Source organism: Scyliorhinus torazame, chromosome 1 (assembly GCF_047496885.1).
Source record: "Scyliorhinus torazame isolate Kashiwa2021f chromosome 1, sScyTor2.1, whole genome shotgun sequence".
NCBI lineage: Eukaryota > Metazoa > Chordata > Chondrichthyes > Carcharhiniformes > Scyliorhinidae > Scyliorhinus > Scyliorhinus torazame.
In genome coordinates this window covers 404,039,209-404,059,139 of record NC_092707.1, presented here as the reverse complement: position 1 = coordinate 404,059,139, position 19,931 = coordinate 404,039,209, and the positions used below count along the sequence as shown (strand labels likewise).

Here is a 19,931-nt window from a genome sequence, read left to right as displayed (position 1 = left end):
TTCAAGGGCAATTAAGAGTTGAGCAATAAATGCTGGCCCAGCCTGCAATGCACATCTCCCATGAATTGATTTTAAAGTATTTTTGAAGCGAATTGTAATGAATGAAAATACATGGCAACCGATTGTCATCAGCAATGAGATAAATGGATGTTGGTTGAAGGAGGAATATTGGCCAAGATATTCAGAGAGCTCCCCTAATCATCTTGGATAGGGTCATGAGATTTTTTTTATACATCCTCCCAAGAGCAAACAAGATCTTAATTCCAAAAGACTTCTCTGGCAACACAGCATCTCTTCAGCACTGTCCGACACGAAAGGTGCCATGTAAGTATAAGTTATTGTTGCACTGAAGTGTCAGCTCAAGAGCTGGGGTGGGACTGAAATTCAGTCTTCTGACTCGGGCATTAAAGGTTACAGAGAAACATAGTCGCCACTGATGGAGTCATGCCTGATATCTGATTAAAATCAAGAGGCTTTGGATAGAGAGGAACCTTGTATTGCCTCGCTGCAGAATGTAGCACCAGAGTAAGTGATAGAAGCAGAGACAATGGGAACAATTAAAGATCAAGGAGTATGGGGTTGGATATGGTTTGTGGGAGGATAACATCCCACGTGAACTGCTTGGATTGAGTGTTGCATCTCCGTACAATTTTGGATTTTAAAAAAAAATCATTTGTGGGATGTGGGCGTTGCTGGCTAGACCAGCATTTATTGCCCATCCCTATTTGCCCTTCAGAATGTGGTGGTGAACTGTCTTCTTGAACCGCTGCAGTCCCCGAGGTGTGGGTACACCTACTGTGATGGTAGTGCACTAAGAAAGTGATTGGCATGGAAACGCAATGATAGCAGTATTAAACTAGTCTTACGAGGCCTTGAATACTCTGCCATTGGTCCAGATTTAGTTACAGTACCTTCTCTTGCCAGCCAATAAACTGTTGATGTATTTTTTCACCGCCATCTGTTTCCGGATCCGGCTGTAGTTGTCGGTGAAGACAGCATCAGAGTGACGTTTGACTGGAATGTTTTCATTCGGGGCACTGTTGGTCACCAAAAATAACATCTTCAGTCTAACTTAGCCGGGCCATGCAGAGTTAAAGATTCAAAACCCCAACATTGAAAGCTCAACCCATCCTGATAATAGATTATATACATTCCTCCTCTCAAATCTCAAACGCTCTGAGAAACCATTAATGTGTTCCGGACACCCTTCCATGTCACCATACTAACAGGCAGTATATTGAAGATTCCAATGTCACCATCTCTAGTCACAGAACACAGGAGGAGACCATTTGGCCCATTGCATAAAGGCCATCTCTTTGGAAGAGCCATGAAGTTAGTCCCACCCCATCCCCATACCCCTGTAACTCTTCCCCTCTCCCCCAACCTTGTTGAAAATTGCTATTTAATCTGCTTCATTCATCTCAAAGTTTGCAGATGATACCAAATTAGGTGGGAGAGTGAATTGTGATGAGGATGCAGGGATCCCACAGCAAGATCTGGACAGGTTGGGCGAGTGGGCAAATCAATGGCAGATGCAGTATAATTTGGATGAAGCCAATGGACCTGAAGAAGGAGCAGTGCTCCGAAAGGTAGTGATTCAAAACAAACCTGTTGAACTTTAACCTGGTGTTGTAAGACTTCTTAATTTGAATAAGTGTGAGGTTATTCACTTTGGAAGGAAAAACAGGAAGGCAGATTGCTCCCTGAACGGTTGTAAATTGGGAGAGGGGAGTGTGCAGCAGGACCTGGGTGTCCTTGTGCACCATTCGCTGAAGGTAAGCATGCAGGTACAGCAGGTGGTAAAGAAGGCTAATGGTACGTTGGCCTTCATTGCGAGAGGTTTCGAGTACAGAAGCAGGGATGTGTTGCTGCAATTGTACAGGACCTTGGTGAGGCCACACCTGGAGTATTGTGTGCAGTTTGGGTCTCCTTCTCTGAGGAAGGATGTTCTTGCTCTCGAGGGAGAGCAGCGAAGGTTTACCAGACTGATTCCAGGGATGGCGGGACTGACATACGAGGAGAGATTGACTAGGTTGGAATTCTTCTCGCTGGAGTTCAGAAGAATGAGGGGGATCTCATAGTGACTTATAAAATTCTAACAGGACTAGACAGGATAGATGCAGGGAAGATGTTCCCATTCGTGGGTGTGTCCAGAACCAGGGATCACAGCCTGAGGATTCAGGATAAACCATTTTGGACAGAGATAAGGAGACATTTCTTCACACAAAGACTGGTGAGTCTGTGGAATTCATTACCACAGGAAGTAGTTGATGCTAAAACTTTAAATATATTCAAGAGGCAAACCCCCCCCATCAAACCCGGCCCACCATACCCTTTAGCTCTCTTGTCAATCAAGACTCTATCTAATTCAGTCTTTAGCATATCCAGTGACCCTGCCTCTCCCAGGCTCTGGGGAGGCGAATTCCACAGACTCATGACCCCCGACCAAGAAAGAATAATGGTGTTGAAAAATAATAATCTTTATTAGTGTCACAAGTAGGCTTACATTAACACTGCAATGAAGTTACTGTGAAAAGCCCCTAGTCACCAGATTCCGGCGCCTGTTCGGGTCCACTGAGGGAGAATTCAGAATGTCCAATTCACACATCTTTTGGGACTTGTGGGAGGATACCGGAGCACCCGGAGGAAACCCACGCAGACACGGGGAGAACGTGCAGACTCCACACAGACAGTGACCCAAGCCGGGAATCGAGCCTGGGGCCCTGGCGCTGTGAGCAACAGTGCTAACCAGATGCCCAGAAAGTACCCGTGCTCCTTTTTAAATTCTTCTAATCTCCCCAACAAGGGGAAACATCCTCTCAGCATTCACCCTGTCAAATCCCCTCAGCATCTTCTAGGTTTCAAATACATCTTCTCATTATTTTAAACTCCAGTGGATAAAGAATGAAAATTGCCTATTAAGTAGTTTTTTAATTATCAAGCACTCTCTCCAATAGTTTCTTCCCCTATATTTACATAAATCCCCTCAATTTTGAACTCCTCTGCTAACTTTCCCCTTTAACATGTTGAGCAAAAGCAATTCTTCAGAAAGAAATGAAAGAAGACATGAAACCACTGTAATGGGAAAACAGGAAGGCTTCCACTCTGCACGCGCTGTTCTGCAGTGTTGCATGAGACAAAAAACACAGAATTAAAAAACACAGGATTTAGTGGCGGAGACAGTGACTGAACGATGTTCAGCAATCCCTTATTTTCAGAGACACATTTCTTTGTTTCACGGTCTGGGATAGTCGCCAAAGAGCAGCCGAGTCAGAATCTACTGGAAAAGGAAAGAACCTGATTTTCCGCTATTTTCCGGATGTTAAAGTGCAGTGCATTCCCTCTACTCGATACTTTTAAACTTTGGACTTTCCACTGTGAGTTGTGGTTAATGGTCTGGCTGTTACTTTGAGATATACAGACGGAACGTGTCGAACAAACCCAATTGGTCAAACGATAATGCCTTGTGTGGCTCCCTGCCCTCAATTCCGAGCCCCTGCCCCGTGCCCGCAGTGTGTCCACATACCCGACTCTCTTTCCCATCAGTGATTCCAGATATTTTCGAGCGGATAATTGGCCCAGCAGTTTGCTGTACTCACTGGTGAAAAGTCCATCTGCGTGTCGCGTTGTTCTAGATGAAAGGAATAAACACAACAGCTTTAATCAATGGGACTTGGGACACTTACAAAAGGAATTGATAAATATGGAAGTCTGAAAGGTTATGCATGACGATTGGCTCAGCCTCTTAAACAATGATGTGGAGATGCCATCACTGGACTGGAGTGGGAACAGCTGGACTGGGGTGGGCACAGTAAGAAGTCTCACAGCGCCAGGTTAAAGTCAAAATCAAAAGGTTAAAGTAAATGCAAACGGTATGTTGGCTTTCATTGCGAGAGATTGAGTACAGGAGCAGGGATGTGTTGTTGCAATTATACAGGGCTTTGGTGAGGCTACACCTAGAATAGTGTGCGCAGTTCTGGTCTCCTTATCTGAGGAAAAATGTTCTTGCTCTCAAGGGATTGCAGCGAAGGTTTACCAGACTGATTCCAGGGATGGCAGGGCTGATGTAGGAGGAGAGATTGACTAGGTTAGGATTGTTCTCGCTGGACTTCAGACGAATGAGCAGAGTGGGTGGGTGGCGGGGGGGCGGGGGGGGGGGGGGGGGGGGGGGGGGGGAGAGCGGAGTGGGTGGGGGGGGGTGGAATCTCAGAGAGATTTATGAAATTCCAACAGGACTAGATATGGTGGATGCAGGGAGGATGTTCCCGATTCCGGATATGTCCGGAAACAGGGGAAACAGCCTGAGGATTCGGGGTAGACCATTTAGGACAGAGATGAGGAGACATTTCTTCACCCAAAGAGTGGTGAGCCTGTGGAGTTCTTTACAACATGAAGTAGTTGAGGCTTAAACACTGAATACATTCAAGAGGCGGCTGGATATAACACTTGGGGAGAATGGGATCAAAGGCTATGGGGAGAAAGCAGGATGAGGCTATTGAGTTGGATGATCAGCCATGATCGTGATAAATGGCGGAGCAGGCTGGAAGGGGCCGAATGACCTCCTCCTGTTCCTATCTTCTACGTTTCTATGTTTCCAACAGGTTTATTTGAAATCATGAACTTTCAGAGCTCTGTTTTTTCATCAGGTTAAGTAGCAGCGCTCCGAAAGCTTGTGATTTCAAATAAACCTGTTGAACTTGAACCTGGTATTGAGAGACTTCTTACTTCTGAAACAAGGCATTTCCTAGTCTCGCCCCCATACATTAACACCCCCCCCCCTCCACTCCCCCTTCACCTGGCTATTTATTAAAACATTCATAACCAAAAACATAAACTCAGGGGAAAATGGTGACGTAGTTTCTGGGCTCGTAACCCAGGGACCCAGGCTAGTTAATGATCTGAGGACACGGTTTCAAGTTCCACCAGGGTAACTGATCAAAGTTAAATTTGATTAATAAATCTGGAATTAAAAGCTAGCTTAGAAACTATAAAATTATCTTTGATTATCAGACAACCCCAGTGGCCTTCAGGGAAGGAAATCTGCCCTCTTGAGCCTGATCTGGCCAACACATGACTCCAGATCCACAGTAATGTTAATGACGTCTAACTGCGCTCCGAAGTGGCCTGACAAAACATTCAGTTCAGGGCCAATTTAGGATGGGGTGGTGGGGGGCAACATATGCTGGCCTTGCCAGCCAGTGATGCCCACACCCACACCCTAAGAAAGAATTAAGAAAAAAACACTATCAACCTGCTTTCTCAGTACGTGTGGCCTCCGGGCAGTTAAACAATCAATAATAAGGGCACGAGGCGTTTCATCTTAGGTGGACCTGGGATGCAGGGGCTGTCTAATGAGGAAAGATCGAGCATGTTGGGTCTACGCTCAGAGCTTAGAAGAATGAGGTGTGACCTTACTGAAAGAGGAGAGATTCTGAGGGGGCTCGCTAGGATAGAGGCTGGGAGAATGCTTTCTCTCATGGTGGGCGTGTGTGTGGGGTCTGGACAGGGTAGGGTTGAAGCACTGTCACAGTTTAAAGGAAAAAGGGATGGGAACCTATGTAAGGAGTCAAAGGAGGGGAAAATGTGGACAAGAACAAAATACAAAATGGGGAATAAGGAAAGTGATGAGGAGAGTAACAAGGGCCACTATGACGAATGATGGGACAGCGGAAGAAATGTTAAAAAGACAAGCCTTATGGCTTTGTTCCTTAGTGTGCAGAACACGGACAATAAAGCAAATGAACTAATTGTGCAAACAGGTAGGATATAGTTGGGATTACAGAAACTTGGCTGCAAGGTGACCAGGGGTTGGAATTGAACATCCAGGGAAAATTCTAGAATCCATTATCAAAGATTTTATAACAGAGCACATGGAAAACAGTGGCAGAATTGGACAGAGTCACCATGGATTTATGAATGGGAAATCATGCTTGACAAAGCTACTACAATCTTAGAGGATGTAACTAGTAGAGTTGATGAGGGGGGACCAGTGGATGTGGTATATTTGGGCATTAAGAAGGCTTTTGACAAGAGTTTAGTGTATTTTTTTCTTCTATTCGTTCATGGGTCACGGGATTGCTCAGGATTTATTGCCCATTCCTGAAGGATTTAAGAGTAAACCACATTGCTGTGGTCACATGTAATCTAGACCAAGTATGGATGGCAGATTTCCTTCCCTAAAGGACATTAGTGAACAGGATGGGTTTTTACGACAATGATTTCATCATTAGGAATTTAATTCCAGATTTTTAAAATTTAATTCATATCTCATCATCTGCCCTGGTGGGATTCGAACCCTGGTCCCCAGAGGGTGAGAGGGTGAGCTGTGAGTGTGGAGGGTGAGCTGTGAGTGGGAGGATGAGCTGCGAGGATGCAGCAGAGATCCTTCAGTGTGATTTGGACAAGTTGATTGAGTGGGCAAATTATGGAAGATGCAGTATAATCTGGATAAATGTGAGGTTATCCAATTTGATGGCAAAAATGGGAAGGAAGATTATTATCTGAATGGCCATAAATTGGGAGAGGGGAATGTGCTTTGAGACCTGGGTGCCCTCGTAAACCAGTCGCTGAAGGTAAGTATGCAGGTTCAGCAGGCAGTAAAGAAGGCAAATGGTATGTTCGCCTTCATAGCGAGAGGATTCAAATACAGGAACAGGGATGTCTTGCTGCAATTATACAGGGCCCTGGTAAGGCCATACCAGAAACATTGTGTGCAGTTTTGGTCTCCTTAACAGACTTGATGTTCTTGCTTTGGAGGGAGTGCAGCAAAGGTTTACCAGACTGATTCCTGGGATAGCCAGACACATGTATGAGGAGAGACTAAGTTGGTTAGGATTATATTCACTGGAATTAAAAGAATGAGGGGGGATCTCATAGAAACCTATAAAATTTGAATAGGACCAGCCAGGGTTCCCGATGGTGGAGGAGTCCAGAACCAGGAGTCACAGTCTGAGGATACAGGGTAAGCAATTTAGGACTGAGATGAGGAGAAATTCCTTTACCCAGAGAATGGTGAGCTTGTGGAATTCTGTGCCGCAGAAAGCAATTGAGGCCAAAACATGGTAGGCTTTCAAGAAGCAGTTAGATAGAGTACTTGGGGCTGAAAGGAACAAAGGATATGGGGGGAAAGTGGGAAGAGGTTACTGAGTTGGATGATCGGCCATCATCAAAATGAATGGCAGAGCAAGATTAAAGGACCGAATGGCTTACTCCTGCTCCTAATTTCTATGTTTAAAATAAGGGTCTTCCATTGAGGAGGGGATGCGGATTTTTCTCTCTCCCAGGAGATGTTTAGTTTGTGGATTTGCTCTACCCCAGACAACAGTGGAGGCTGGTCATCGAATATATTCAAGGCTGAATAAGACAGGTATTTTATTGACAAGGGAGCCAAGGGATTAGACAGGAAAACCGAGTTACTGGCACACTCAGATCAGCCATGAACGTGTTGAAGAGCGAGGCAGGTACAAGAGGCCCAACGGACTACTTCTCCTATTTCCATTTTTTCATTCGTTCATGGAATGTGGGTGTCACTAGCAAGGCCAGCATTTGTTGTCTGTCCCTAATTGCCCTTCAGCTGAGTGACTTACTAAGCAATTTAAAATCAATCATGCTTCTGTGGATCTCGAGTCAGATGTAGGACAGGTAAGGACGGCAGATTCTCTCCCCCAAAAGGCATCAGTGAACAAAATGGGTTTTTACAACAATCCCCAATGGTTTCGTGCTCATCATTGGGCCCTTTAATTCCAGATTTCTATTTAATTCAAATTTCATACCAGCAGTGGTGGGTTGAAACCCGGGTCCCCCGCCCATTAACCTGGATCTCTAGATTACTGGTTTCTTGACGATATCACTGCACCACTGTGGTCTTATGTAGATTTGAATACTAGACCAGTTGAATGAGCTGCACTGTATTTTTCAGGTGAATGATGTTTGGAGGCTGCTGGTCATGATGGTGATGGGAGTTACTCACCTTGGGATGGCTGGAGACAATTGGTAATAGAGCTGGTCACTGTCAGAGAAGGGACTTTGGTAAATGTCACTATCGACTTTTCCTGGTGATTGTGACTGATCCTCATCGGACTGTCCATCCAACCCAACAACATTTCCCAGTCTAGGAGTTAAAAGTAAACAGAATCAATCTAATCATAGTCAGCTTTTATGGAGCCATCAACAACATGATTTCAACTGGAAGTAGAGTATAGCCATGCAGAACTCAAACCAGTCAAACCCACACTATCCTCACACACACACTATCCATATAACCTCAAAGGGCACAGCATAAGTTGTATTAAACCAAATGTGCAGTATCACACAACACAAAGCCAAATCAACTGATATTGTATTAAACCAAATGTGCAGTATCACACAACACAAAGCCAAATCAACTGATATTAAAGGGTGTGTGTACACAATGAAGAACAATTGTTCTCTGTCGCTATGTGTCCAATGCGTTATTCACTTTGTTTCCTCAATCTGTATCAGTATGCCTCCATAGGATCACACCACCCAGCCCATATCATAGAATCTTCGAATCGTACAGGGTAGAAGATGTCCATTCAGCCCATCGAGTCTGCACGACTCTCCGAAAGAGCTCCTTACTCAGGTCCACCCACCCTATCCCCGAAACCAGCCTGCACATCCCTGAACACCAAGGGGCTATTTAGCATAACCAATCCACCTAACCCGCACATCTTTGGAAGAACCTTGTCCTCCCCCTCCCCCCTGCTACAGTGAAGGAGTTGATAACCGTTACGATCCAGTGTTTTCTATGGATAATGTTGTATAGATGCTAAGGGCCCGGATAGGGTGGGGAGACCACCTCACATTCGTTCCTCATTCCACACATTTGGCAAATTGATTCCAGTTCACACAGGAATAGGCTGTGTAATCTAGTGAGTTTTGGTTCAGACAGAATGGTGTAGAGTTTATAACAAACAACAGGCTTTCTGTTCCAACTGGTCAATGTTTGTGCCCCTTCTCCCAGCCCGGTCCCCATGTCATTCTGCTCCAGGCTCCCTCCTGCACTTTTCCCAAGACCGTCCAATTCCAAGATTGTGCCTAATGCGTTGGCTTAAAAATCAACCCCAATCATCTCAAATTGTGATCTCCTCCCCCAACTTCCACATTCCACCAGCTCTTGTTAAATAACGAGGTTGAACTGGTCTCAGTTTCCTGAGGAAGTCTATGTGCCATATTTGTGTGTCACCAATGCAAAGTGCCAGTGTGTTTAATAGATTGCTGATAAACCCCCATACACAATGTTGTTTTGTGTGTTGGTGTTATGACAGCTGAAACTGCATTACAAATGTGTATATATTGGTTTGGGACTTCTCATGTCATGTCCTGATTGGTTAAAAAGGGGGTGTCCTGTTCCCAAAATATTGCACAGTATCCAGGGAAAGGGGTGGAGGGGCTTACCTCAAATTTGAGTAGGTTCCAAGCGACGGGAATCCCGATCCTCGGGAATAGAAGATATTAAGTAGAATGAAAAGCGTCACGAAATGGGAGCTGAACCCGATCACCATCGTGTGCGACCCTGAAATCCACGATAGGAACGCATTACTCAATAAATCCATTCACAACAGTCTTTAACTGGTCCCTCACTCTGCTGAAGGGTTTCAGATCTGGATTCACACCCAATACCAAGAAGGAAACTGCAGGATCTTTGAGGCGGGGAAATATCCCATACTGTAATCTTTCCTGCAAACCGGTTTACTGTCAAAAATGGACCAGGACACCAACTATGAGAAATTCTAACTTATTATCTATGCAAATCATTACAAATAACTATACCGTCGTCGGAAATACATGAGAAAATGCACTGTTTAACACCATGCCTTTTGCATCCTCCCAGAACAGGTTCAATAAAAAATAATCGATTTGAAAACCTTACCAGATGGGTGTGTGAAGCTTGACGTTGAGTAGGCGTCAGCCGGTGTCCTTGGTGCTGAAGTAGAGAACCGCTCTGAGGATCTGAATCTCAAATCTCTCCCTCTCCCTCTCCCTCTCTGTCCGCCTGACTCTGAGTGTATTCGTATCTCTCACTGTCTCTTTTAGGGAATTCCAGATCCGTTGGTTCTCCCCAAACCCCTCGGCTGGAACTCTGACGCTTACTCAGAAACTTCTGCTTTTATACTCCAGGACCAGTCGCTCATCAACATAGAGCCAGGGTTCAGTTCCAAAAAAGGACATAAATACATGCACAAAGACGTCATCGGCATTGCCTGGGGATTGGAAGCGAGTGGTCAGAAGCGGTTTAACTATTAGTTGAAGGAGGTGCCTGCAGCGTGTGGCCAACACTACAGCCAAATCTCACTGCTGCTTCCCTCACCAGGAAATACAATGACCAATCTTCATCTCCACACGCCTTTCAAGCCACTGCATTCATCACAACTCTCACTCACTCACAGAATAGAAAACTCAGCTCACCCCCTGGCTCCTTTACTAATTCTCTGCAATCTGTGTTTGTTGGTTGGCCACTCCTGTTACTGAAAACAGCTTCTCCACTCTCATAAAAACAAATCCTCCGGAATTTGAAGGACAGTCCGAGATTCTCTAGTGCCTTCACCGAATGTAAATCCCCCATCCCTTCGATGAATGCATTTACAGATGAGTAAATCACCTGCACAACGGTTTCATTTAATTACAGTTAAAAGTACTCAAATAAAATAATCCCAGTAACGGAACATGACCCAGCCTATTTAATTTGTGCATATTTAGAGTTGATAATTTTATCTCTTCCCCCTCCTACATTTTAAAAGTATTCAATGCAGAAGAGATGACCTCGGCCATTTATTGTCTGTCTCCGATTGGGTGAATGTATCAGATGGATGCACCATGACCTTATCAAGGATGACATTATTCTTCAAATTATATATTTTTTGTACCATTAAATAAAGACAAAGCTGATTAACAGGGTAACTAACCTCGATTGAAAACTGCTCCGGTGTAATTCGTCTGCGGTGCAATTAGATGGTTAGTCAATGGTCTAAAGTATTCAATTTCTGTGTTTGGTAAAGACTGGTCGATATCTTGTGTGGGTTACCCAATGTAATCTAATAGAGAGATTCAGAAAGTTACCTGTGTAATAATGGATATGGAGAGTGCAAAACAGACTAGAATCTACCCAAATTGTTGAAAGGGTTTGTATCCAATATAATTAATGCTTAAGTTGTGAGTTCCAGGCTGCAATCGAGTGGGGGTTCCTGTTCTTTAAATATTAAAAACAAACTTAGACTTGGGATTTGAAAGGTGCAAGACATATATTGCTCCTCATGTTTTATTAATAGAGGAAGGATTATACGACATTAAGCTGGTCAAGGAGTTCAGAGAATTTGTGTGTAGAATAATTCACACCTGAGAGCGAGTTCTAGGTTGGAATTGAGCTGAGGGATTCGGATGAATTGAAGGTCGAATAGCAGATCCCTCCGAACATGCTGAAAATGAACTGAATGTTTTAACGGTCTCTGTGTCGAACCCTTTGGATACCCGAGAGTGATTTGTAACGGCAATTCAATAAAAATACTCAATCCATTGATGATTGGGTGCGTGACTTGCAGGCGCTGACCGACCAAAAGTACATTTGAACAATGGACAGATGAGAATGAATAGGAAGTATCAATCTGATAAAAAAAATCTAATCAGTTTACAATCTGCTACAGTTAATGCGAGAGATCTGGGTCATTAATAACAAGCCGCCTTGATTCCCAATGGTAATAGCAACTTTGATAGATCACATACTCCATGTGGACGGGAACGCAGGGCACCCACCACACCTGAGGGTTTGTGATATAACCACAGCCAATTCGTGCAACATGCCTTTTGCTCTTTTACCAACATGTTCACCCACAAGTCACACACAAAAGATTCGCTTTGTATGTAGTGTTTCTTTTATACCTAATGTTAACAATCGAATACAACAAGATGTTCCCCTTTCTCTTAGGAATTAGCTTCAGATTTCGCTTATGCGAGGGATGCAGACAGAAGCTGCCTTGTAGTGCCATGTTTACTTGAGTCACCCGAAATCATCAAGCCGAAATTGACCTAAATACTGATGACCCACATTGAATAATGTTCCGGTAATAAATATACTTTCAATGGTAAGTCTTCAATTTTACCCTTTCCCCCCACTGGGGGCACATATGACATACTTGGAATTAAACGCGAGATCTTTAGTTTCAGTGACATTGAAAGAAAGACACCTAGAAACATATCATGGGGAAATATTAACATTTATTTGTGCTGTTGGCATATTTGTTTATGTTTATTAAGTCCCAATCATGTACTAATTGTTCTAGTTATTTACAGTGTCAGTTCAACTTGTTCTGGACCATTATTGTTTTAAACGGGTCGATGATACTCCGATCTTATTGAGAATTTTGGTCACCTGGGTGGAAGTCATTTCTGGAATCTAATCGAGGAATTCAGATGACATCTAAAAAATGTGGATTTTTGAGAAACTATTTCCAGACTACAATCTAACGGTAATTCTTCTCTTTAGAATATTAGATACCCAGCGTGATTTTAAAAAACAACTTTCAGGATGGAGGTGTGGCTGGCAGCTATTACCAATCCCTAATTGCCCTTTCGAAGGGTGGCGATGAGCTTTCTTCTTGAAGCACTACAGTCCTCATGATGAAGGTGCTTCCACTGTGCTGTTAGACAAGGAAGTCTCAGGGTTTCTGACCCATCTAATCTAAACGTCAAAACAGACTGAATTTAACCTCCGGGAATTTGCAATGGTTGCCTGATCCATTTTCTGACAATAATTGCTACATGGGAGGGGTACAGCTGACTCCAATGTGAATGGTTTACATAGAGAATAATGGTCACCTGACATTGGCTTAGCTCGAATCTAATTGAAAGGTTCAAGACCTACTTGTGACACCAATAAAGATTATTAGAATTATATGGAATTGATATCTGTTAATGAGTGGCAGCCATTCGAATAGTTTAAATTATTGCAATATAAAGATTTGGAATAAAACAGGCAACAGCCAGACCTGCTGAGCATTTCCAGCATTTTTCTGTTTTTATTTCAGATTTCCAGCATCTGCAGTATTTTTGTTTTTGTAAAGATTGCGATCGCTGGTTGGAACCATTAGGGGAAAATCGGAAATTAATTACCTTTGACTTTTGAAATGCTAAATGCAGTTATCCGTTGAAGAGATTGCAATGAGTGCTGATGATAATAATGCATCACACCAGATCTGAGTGTGACTTGACCCCTACATCCAGTTAAGATACATATTAAAGTATCCAGGACCAATTTCAGAAGACTAAATAAATATCTGCTAAATAGATAGATGCTTTGGATGACAAAACATTCATTTGGATTTATCATTATTTATTTTAAAGTGTTTTTACTGGATTTTCACATCTCATATTTGACAATTCATTTTACATTAATATACTTTTAGTTTGAACGTTGAGTTACATGTATCATACTCATGAGTAATATTTTACAGAAGGTAATTGGGGTGTGATTCTCGTTTATACAAGAGGAGGAAAAGAGATAGGTGGTACAAAAAAAATTAAAAATTAAAAATAGGTGAAGAGATTTTTAAAATTTACCCCGGTTCAGTGTAGGCTCTCTGCACATATTTAAAATTGTCTGCTTTGTCTCTCTTTGGTGGCTCTGGGCCTTTGCTGGCCGGTCTGCCTCTGCTGCATTGCTTGTTATGCCCTGGCTTGCGCTTCCCCATTCGTTGTTATTCGCTCTAGTCCTCTTTCTGTTCTTGGGTTTATCCCCCTGCCGCTATGTTTAGTGCGTATCGTGGTTGTCTTGTGGGTTTTTACTGCACCCTCTCTCTCCGCTCCCCTTCCAGCCCCCCCACCCCTTCTCTTTGCTAACCATGGCTCGTCATTTCTGCCCCCCCCTCCCCCCGCCGCCGCCACCCCCCACCCGCCACCCGCCGCCGCCACCCCCCACCCGAGACAGGGAGAGTGAGTCTGTAAGTGTGACCTCTGCCTCCTTTACCTCCTCCAACAAACTTGTCAGGTTCTATTTGTAGGACCGTGTCCAGTCATGGACAATTTGGATACCCAGGTAGCGGAATTTGTTTTTGGTTTGTTTAAACAGCCGTCCCTGAGCTCTGTCCCTCTCCTCTGAGGGTTCACTGGGAAGATTTCACTTTTGCTCCAGTTGAGTTTGTAGTCCAAGAAGGCTCCAAACTCTTTCAGGAGCTTCAGGGTCTTACCATGCTGCTTTGGGGTCCGGACCTAGAGAAGCAGGTCATCCGCATCGAGTGGGATTCTGTGCTCTCTGCCCACTCTTTGGATCACCTTCCAAATTTTCACCATTCTGAGGGCGATCGGCAGCGGTTTGATTGCCAGGGCGAATAGGAGCAGGGACAACGGGCATCAATGTCATGTGCCCCTGTCCAGCTGACTATGGATTTACCATTATACTTCAATTGTTTTAGTTGTACATCAGGTTGGAGGAGGTAGCTGAATGATGCCAACCTGAATGTCGCCCCTTCTAATAGTATTTAAATAAACACCTTGGCAATCAGACATTTTGACTTGATTTGCCCTTAATCTCATCCCTTTCAATCAGTGTTTGGCAAAATGTGTAAAGGAATCCTTGAATCACTGCTTTAGACAACCAGAACATATGCCATAGTTCAAATATGCCCCAGATGAAAATTAATGTAATATTTCTGTTTGTGGGACAATTCTGGGACTGCTGTACTCCTCTGCATTGCGACAGTGACTACACTTTGTGGACAGTGCTGCCCTGCTTTCTGCCTTCAATGTACTGTCTTCTGGTTAGTTGCTGCGCCATTTGGGATTTCTGATTTAATTACAGACTTTGGACAGACTGAAACCCCTCTGGTCAGATGACTATTCTGGACTTCCCCTTTAGGTTCTGTGGCAGAGATCATGATGTCAGTTTGATATGCTTGGCAAGCAGCCAATCAGTGAAGCTGAAATTCTTAACTCTCTCCTTTTGTTGTTGCTTGTGTTTAGTGGAGCCTTTACAAGTCTTCCAGAAGAAAGGCAGGTCACCTGGAGCTCCATTTTGTCCTCAGTTCTCAGAAGAGTTCAACCATGATGCAGCTTGAAGGTTTTTTTCTCACTGGGACAGTGACGTCTCTCTTGTTTTAAAAGACACAGACAGCAAACTGTAAAAGAGATCTCTGGCTTTTATTCCTCAGGTCGGTAACATTCTAACTTGTCTCAGGGGCTCGGAAATGAAATGAAATGAAAATCGCTTATTGTCACAAGTAGGCTTCAAATGAAGTTACTGTGAAAAGGCCCTAGTCGCCACATTTTGGTGCCTGCTCAAATTGAAGCTTAAACCGAGAGCATCCTTCATGATACAGCCGGAATGTGTGCACAGAAATCAGGCAAACGAAAGGCCTGCAAAGATTCCGTCTTCAAGCCCAGTAGTATCTCAGGAGGCAGAGGCTCCACCTGGTGGCAGAAGAGCAGAATTGCACCGACCTGGAACTATGGCAAACCCCATCCAGTGGTCAAAGAATGGAACAGCGAGGATCTTCAATTCTCTTGAAATAATCTATTCCTCAGAGTCCACAGCAGCGAAGAGTCATCTAAAACCTTTTCTTTTAATACCCATCTTTTAAAATCCCCTCCTACCCTTACCATGTCTGTTTCATGTGTGTCTGGGTGGAGGGTGGGACAAGACTTTGCGTTTAGGTAGACTGATTGACTATTGTCCTTTTATTCATTTATATGTTTTTTCCTCTTATTGTTAAAAAACAGTTTGTTAATGTTTTACTTATAAATCTGGCATCTTAACTCAGTGGAGTCACCGAGGGTTAAAGATCTCAGGGAAACATGACTTATTGATGAATTCACTAATGTGGGACTGGAACGGACTGTGCATTGCATTCGCCCAGAGTGCTGTAACTGTGGTGATGAGCTTGGGACGTCTTGAGGTCATCATTCCTTCCTAATGGGCAATTGCACATTTTGATCATGATATGGTCATGACTTGCCAGCTTCTACAACTGCTGGGGCCAGTAACATTTTTTCATCCTGCACAGTTTGTAAGTGTAAGCCTTGGACCTCCTGAATCAAAAGATGTTTTAGTCTCAAACCAGATTTGAGCACATTATCTGGATTGAAACTCCAGCATAATTCTGACAAGATGCTGTACTGTTAGAGGTGATTATATCAAGACCTGCAGGACCCCATCAGTTGAAAGTAAAAGGTGACCATTAATAAGTTTATAGAGGGGGAAATGTCAGGGAGTGCAGGAGAGAGGACAATGACTTAAGGTAAAGTCAAAAACACCAATAATCTGCACAATTTCCACATTTTTTTCCTTGAACGCATTAATGGTTACACACTCAAATGTAATCAATTAGAAAACATTTTCATAACACCACAGATAAACCTTTCCTATGCACACTATGACTTGCAGCCTACTACACTGCGTCCCCACTTCACCCTCTTCCCCCCTCCTCTTTCCCTCCTCTCCTCTTTTGCTTGCCCCCTTTCATTTTACTCTCTCTCCTTCCCCTTCACACATCAGAGTTTTGTACGAGTTTACCAGAACTCAATTGCTTTTTACCCCTTAAAGCCCAAGAATAAACTGAGCTGTGCTCTCAACCAGTCCTGCTAATTCCAATCACTTGTGCACATATACCCCAGGTGTCTCTGCTTCTGCCCTTTCAACTTGTACTAATGATTTCACTTGCCTCTCCCTGTTCTTCCCAACCAACTGAATTACTTCACACCTGTCGGCATGAAATGTAATCTGCCATGTGTCTGTCCATGATACCAACCTGTGTATGTCCTTTTGAATTTTATCACTATCATCTGGATATAACTGCCAAATTTTAAGTCATTCACTAATTTTGAAATTGTGCATCCATCCTTTACTGCAATTCAGGGTAAGGGTCTTTACATTGGCCCCTGCGGAATTCCACCATAAACCTTCATCCTGTCTGAAAAACAACCCTCCTGTATTTCCTTTCAGGCAATCTTGTATCCAAGTTGCTCCTGTCCCTTCATTCCATACTATAGCTTTGTTCATAAGTCTGTTTTGCGGCACTTTATCAAATGCCTTTTGGAAGCCCATGCACATCACATCAACATCACCCTCAACAACCCTACATCAACTGCATCACCCTCAACAACTCTATCTGTTAACCATATTGTTAAAAACGCAAAACAAGTTAGGTACACGTGATTTGCAACAAGGAGGAATTAGAAAATTGCAATATTATCATTCAGGATAACATCACAAAGGACACACAGGGCAACGGGTAGTTACATTCTGTAAATTATGCTTTACTTTTTCAAGTGAAACTTTAAAAAAAAAATACAATATATCTCCAGGTGATCTTTATTCATGTTACCCTGAGTTTATTTGCCAAGTGTCAGAAATATCACTTCACAGAGATGGCAGAACAAAGAAAATTACAGCACAGAAACAGGCCCTTCGGCCCTCCCAGCCTGTGCCATCCAGATCCTTTAGCTAAACCTGTTGCCTATTTTCCAAGGATCTACTTCCCTCTGTTCCCCGCCTGTTCATATATCCGTCTAGATGCATCTTAAATGATGCTATCGTGCCCGCCTCTACCACCTCCGCTGGCAAAGCGTTCCAGGCACACCGTAAAAGTTTCGTGGGCCGCAGGCCGGAGAATCACCGGAGACACGTGGCGTAAGAAACTTTCCATGCACATCTCCCTTAAACTTTCCCCCTCTCACCTTGAAATTGTGACCCCTTATAATTGACACCCCCACTCTTGGAAAAAGCTTGTTGCTATCCACCCTGTCCATACCTCTCATAATTTTGGAGACCTCAATCAGGTCCCCCCTCAACTTCCGTCTTTCCAACGAAAACAATCCTAATCTACTCCACCTTTCCTAAGGAGGAGGCCAATTTATTGAAGGGAATTTTAACGCTCCTAACACACAGAGAAAGACACACGCGCACACAGCGGGGCCGGTAAGGGAGCAAAGCGAAATACTCGTGTACTTGGATTCATGAGCAGTATGAAGGGACCTGATTATATCGCTGGACGCCAGCCTGTACAAAAAGTTAATCAGGAGGTTCTAACTCGGATATTATTCAGCTCCCAGAATGGATAACATCACAGTCTCAATCCGTTTAGGCAGAAAATAAATGAATTACCCTGCAACTCACGGGAAGCCTGCACATCAGTCTTGGAGGTTTGATTTAAACCAGAGAGCCAGATGATTTCTCTAATTCCACTTAATTCGCCCTGTCACCGATGTTTCCTAACATCTGCTATTAAATTGGGGGAGTAAACATTTCGCTGGACAAATACTTGAGCGAGTGAAGCAAAATAAACGTTTGTCTTCCACGAAACAGACCCTTTCCAGGAATAAAGCACAGAGAGGCGAGAAGGGCAGTGCTTCACCGGCTGTTCGCAGCCCTCACTCTCTCACACACACATAGAGAGGCACTCCTTTGCACACAAGCAATTTTAAACACCGCACTCGCGGGAAAGTGCATACCTCCGCAATAAGAATGATTGACTGTTGCAAAGGGACTTATTCAGACAGGGTGGACCATTGCCATGAAGCGTTCATTCTGCTGCTCTCTCTGCACAGATTTCCCTGTTTTGTTTACGACCTTGTTTGATTCGGAGCTCGGATGCAACCTACTGGGACTGGGCAGACACACCGGCTTCTGGAGACCTCGCAGCGTCTCGCCGGGGCTGTAACAAGACATGACGCGAGATTGGAACAAAAACTGACGTGAAATCGAGGAGGGGAGATGGTTAACATTGAGTCTCTGTGGTGGTAGCTCCCTTCTGGTGTTTCCCACCGGTTCCAATTTGCTCCTTTCCCCATTTTCTTTAAAAAAACATTTAGAGGAGCCAATTTTTTCCCCCAATTAAGGGTCAGGTTAGCGTGGCCAATCCACCTACCCGGCACATTTTTGTGTTGTGGGGGTGAGACCCACGCAGACACAGGGAGAATGTGCAAACTCCACACAGACAGTGACTCAAGGCCCAGATCGAACCCGGTCCTCGCTGCCATGAGGCAGCGGTGCTAACCACTGCGCCAACGTGCCTTTGCCCCATTTTCAGTCAGTGTGACAGTAACTGGCACTGTTCTTGTCCCACAGCAGCGCCTCCAGAGACAGAGGGCGCGATTTTCCACTCACACGCCGGTTGGGAGAATCGCCTGGGCCGCCAAAATTTCCGGGGACGCCGGTCCGACGCCCTCTCCCAAGCGGCGGGAACGGCCCGGTCGAGTTTCGTGGGCCGCAGGCCGGAGAATCACCGGAGACACCCAAACTGGCGATTCTCCGGCACCCCCGCTATTCTGAGGCCCGGATGGGCCGAGCGGCCAGGCCAAAACGGCAGGTTCCCCCTGGCGCCGTCCACACCTGGTGTCTGCAGTCGTGGGCGGGGGGGGGGGGGGGGGCGGCCTGTGGGGGGGCGAGGGGGGATCCTGCACCGGGCTTCACCTGGAATGTAGGGTGGCCCGCGATCGGTGCCCACCGATCGTCGGGCCGTCCTCTCTGAAGGAGGACCTCCTTCCTTCCGCGGCCCCGCAAGATCCGTCCCCCATCTTCTTGCAGATCGGATTTAGAGAGGATGACAACCACGCATGCGCGGGTTGGCGCCGGCCAACCCGCGCATGCGCAGATGACGCCCTTTATGCGGCGCCGGCCATGTCATCTATGCAGCGCCGCTTTTACGCGGGCGACAAGGCCTGGCGCGTGTAGGTGACGCGGCCCCGATCCTGGCCCATTGTCAGGGCCTGAATCGGTCGGGACCGGGGCCATTCCGCGCCGTCGTGAACCTCGACGGCATTCACGACGGCGCGGCCACTTCAGCGTGGGAGTGGAGAATCCCGCCCAGAGAATTTGGATGAAACCGAGACAGTCAGTTTTCACCATTAACGTAGCAGCAGGTCCTCATTTGATGACTGTTCTGCTCTTTGGTTATTTAATTACATTTCAGATTGGCCTTCCGTTT

The 19,931-nt window shown here is 44.8% G+C and overlaps 1 protein-coding gene across 2 annotated transcripts in view; it reads right to left on the bottom strand.

The window, feature by feature from the left end:
* The window catches only part of vip (vasoactive intestinal peptide), a 29,531-nt gene extending 10,924 nt beyond the window's left edge, over positions 1–18,607 (bottom strand). Inside the window, exons 1-6 of one of the 2 annotated variants that reach the window (XM_072514095.1) lie at positions 18,457–18,607; positions 10,926–11,054; positions 9,418–9,535; positions 7,970–8,110; positions 3,527–3,631; positions 912–1,037 (exon numbers count right to left, since the gene is read on the bottom strand). In XM_072514095.1, the coding sequence (XP_072370196.1) occupies positions 912–1,037; positions 3,527–3,631; positions 7,970–8,110; positions 9,418–9,524 (479 nt within the window). In that variant the 5' untranslated portion in view covers positions 9,525–9,535; positions 10,926–11,054; positions 18,457–18,607. Of the gene's footprint in view, positions 1–911; positions 1,038–3,526; positions 3,632–7,969; positions 8,111–9,417; positions 9,536–9,892; positions 10,166–10,925; positions 11,055–18,456 lie in introns of those variants that run through there. The other variant, XM_072514089.1, reaches the window with a different exon arrangement.
* Positions 18,608–19,931: the final 1,324 nt, after the last annotated feature.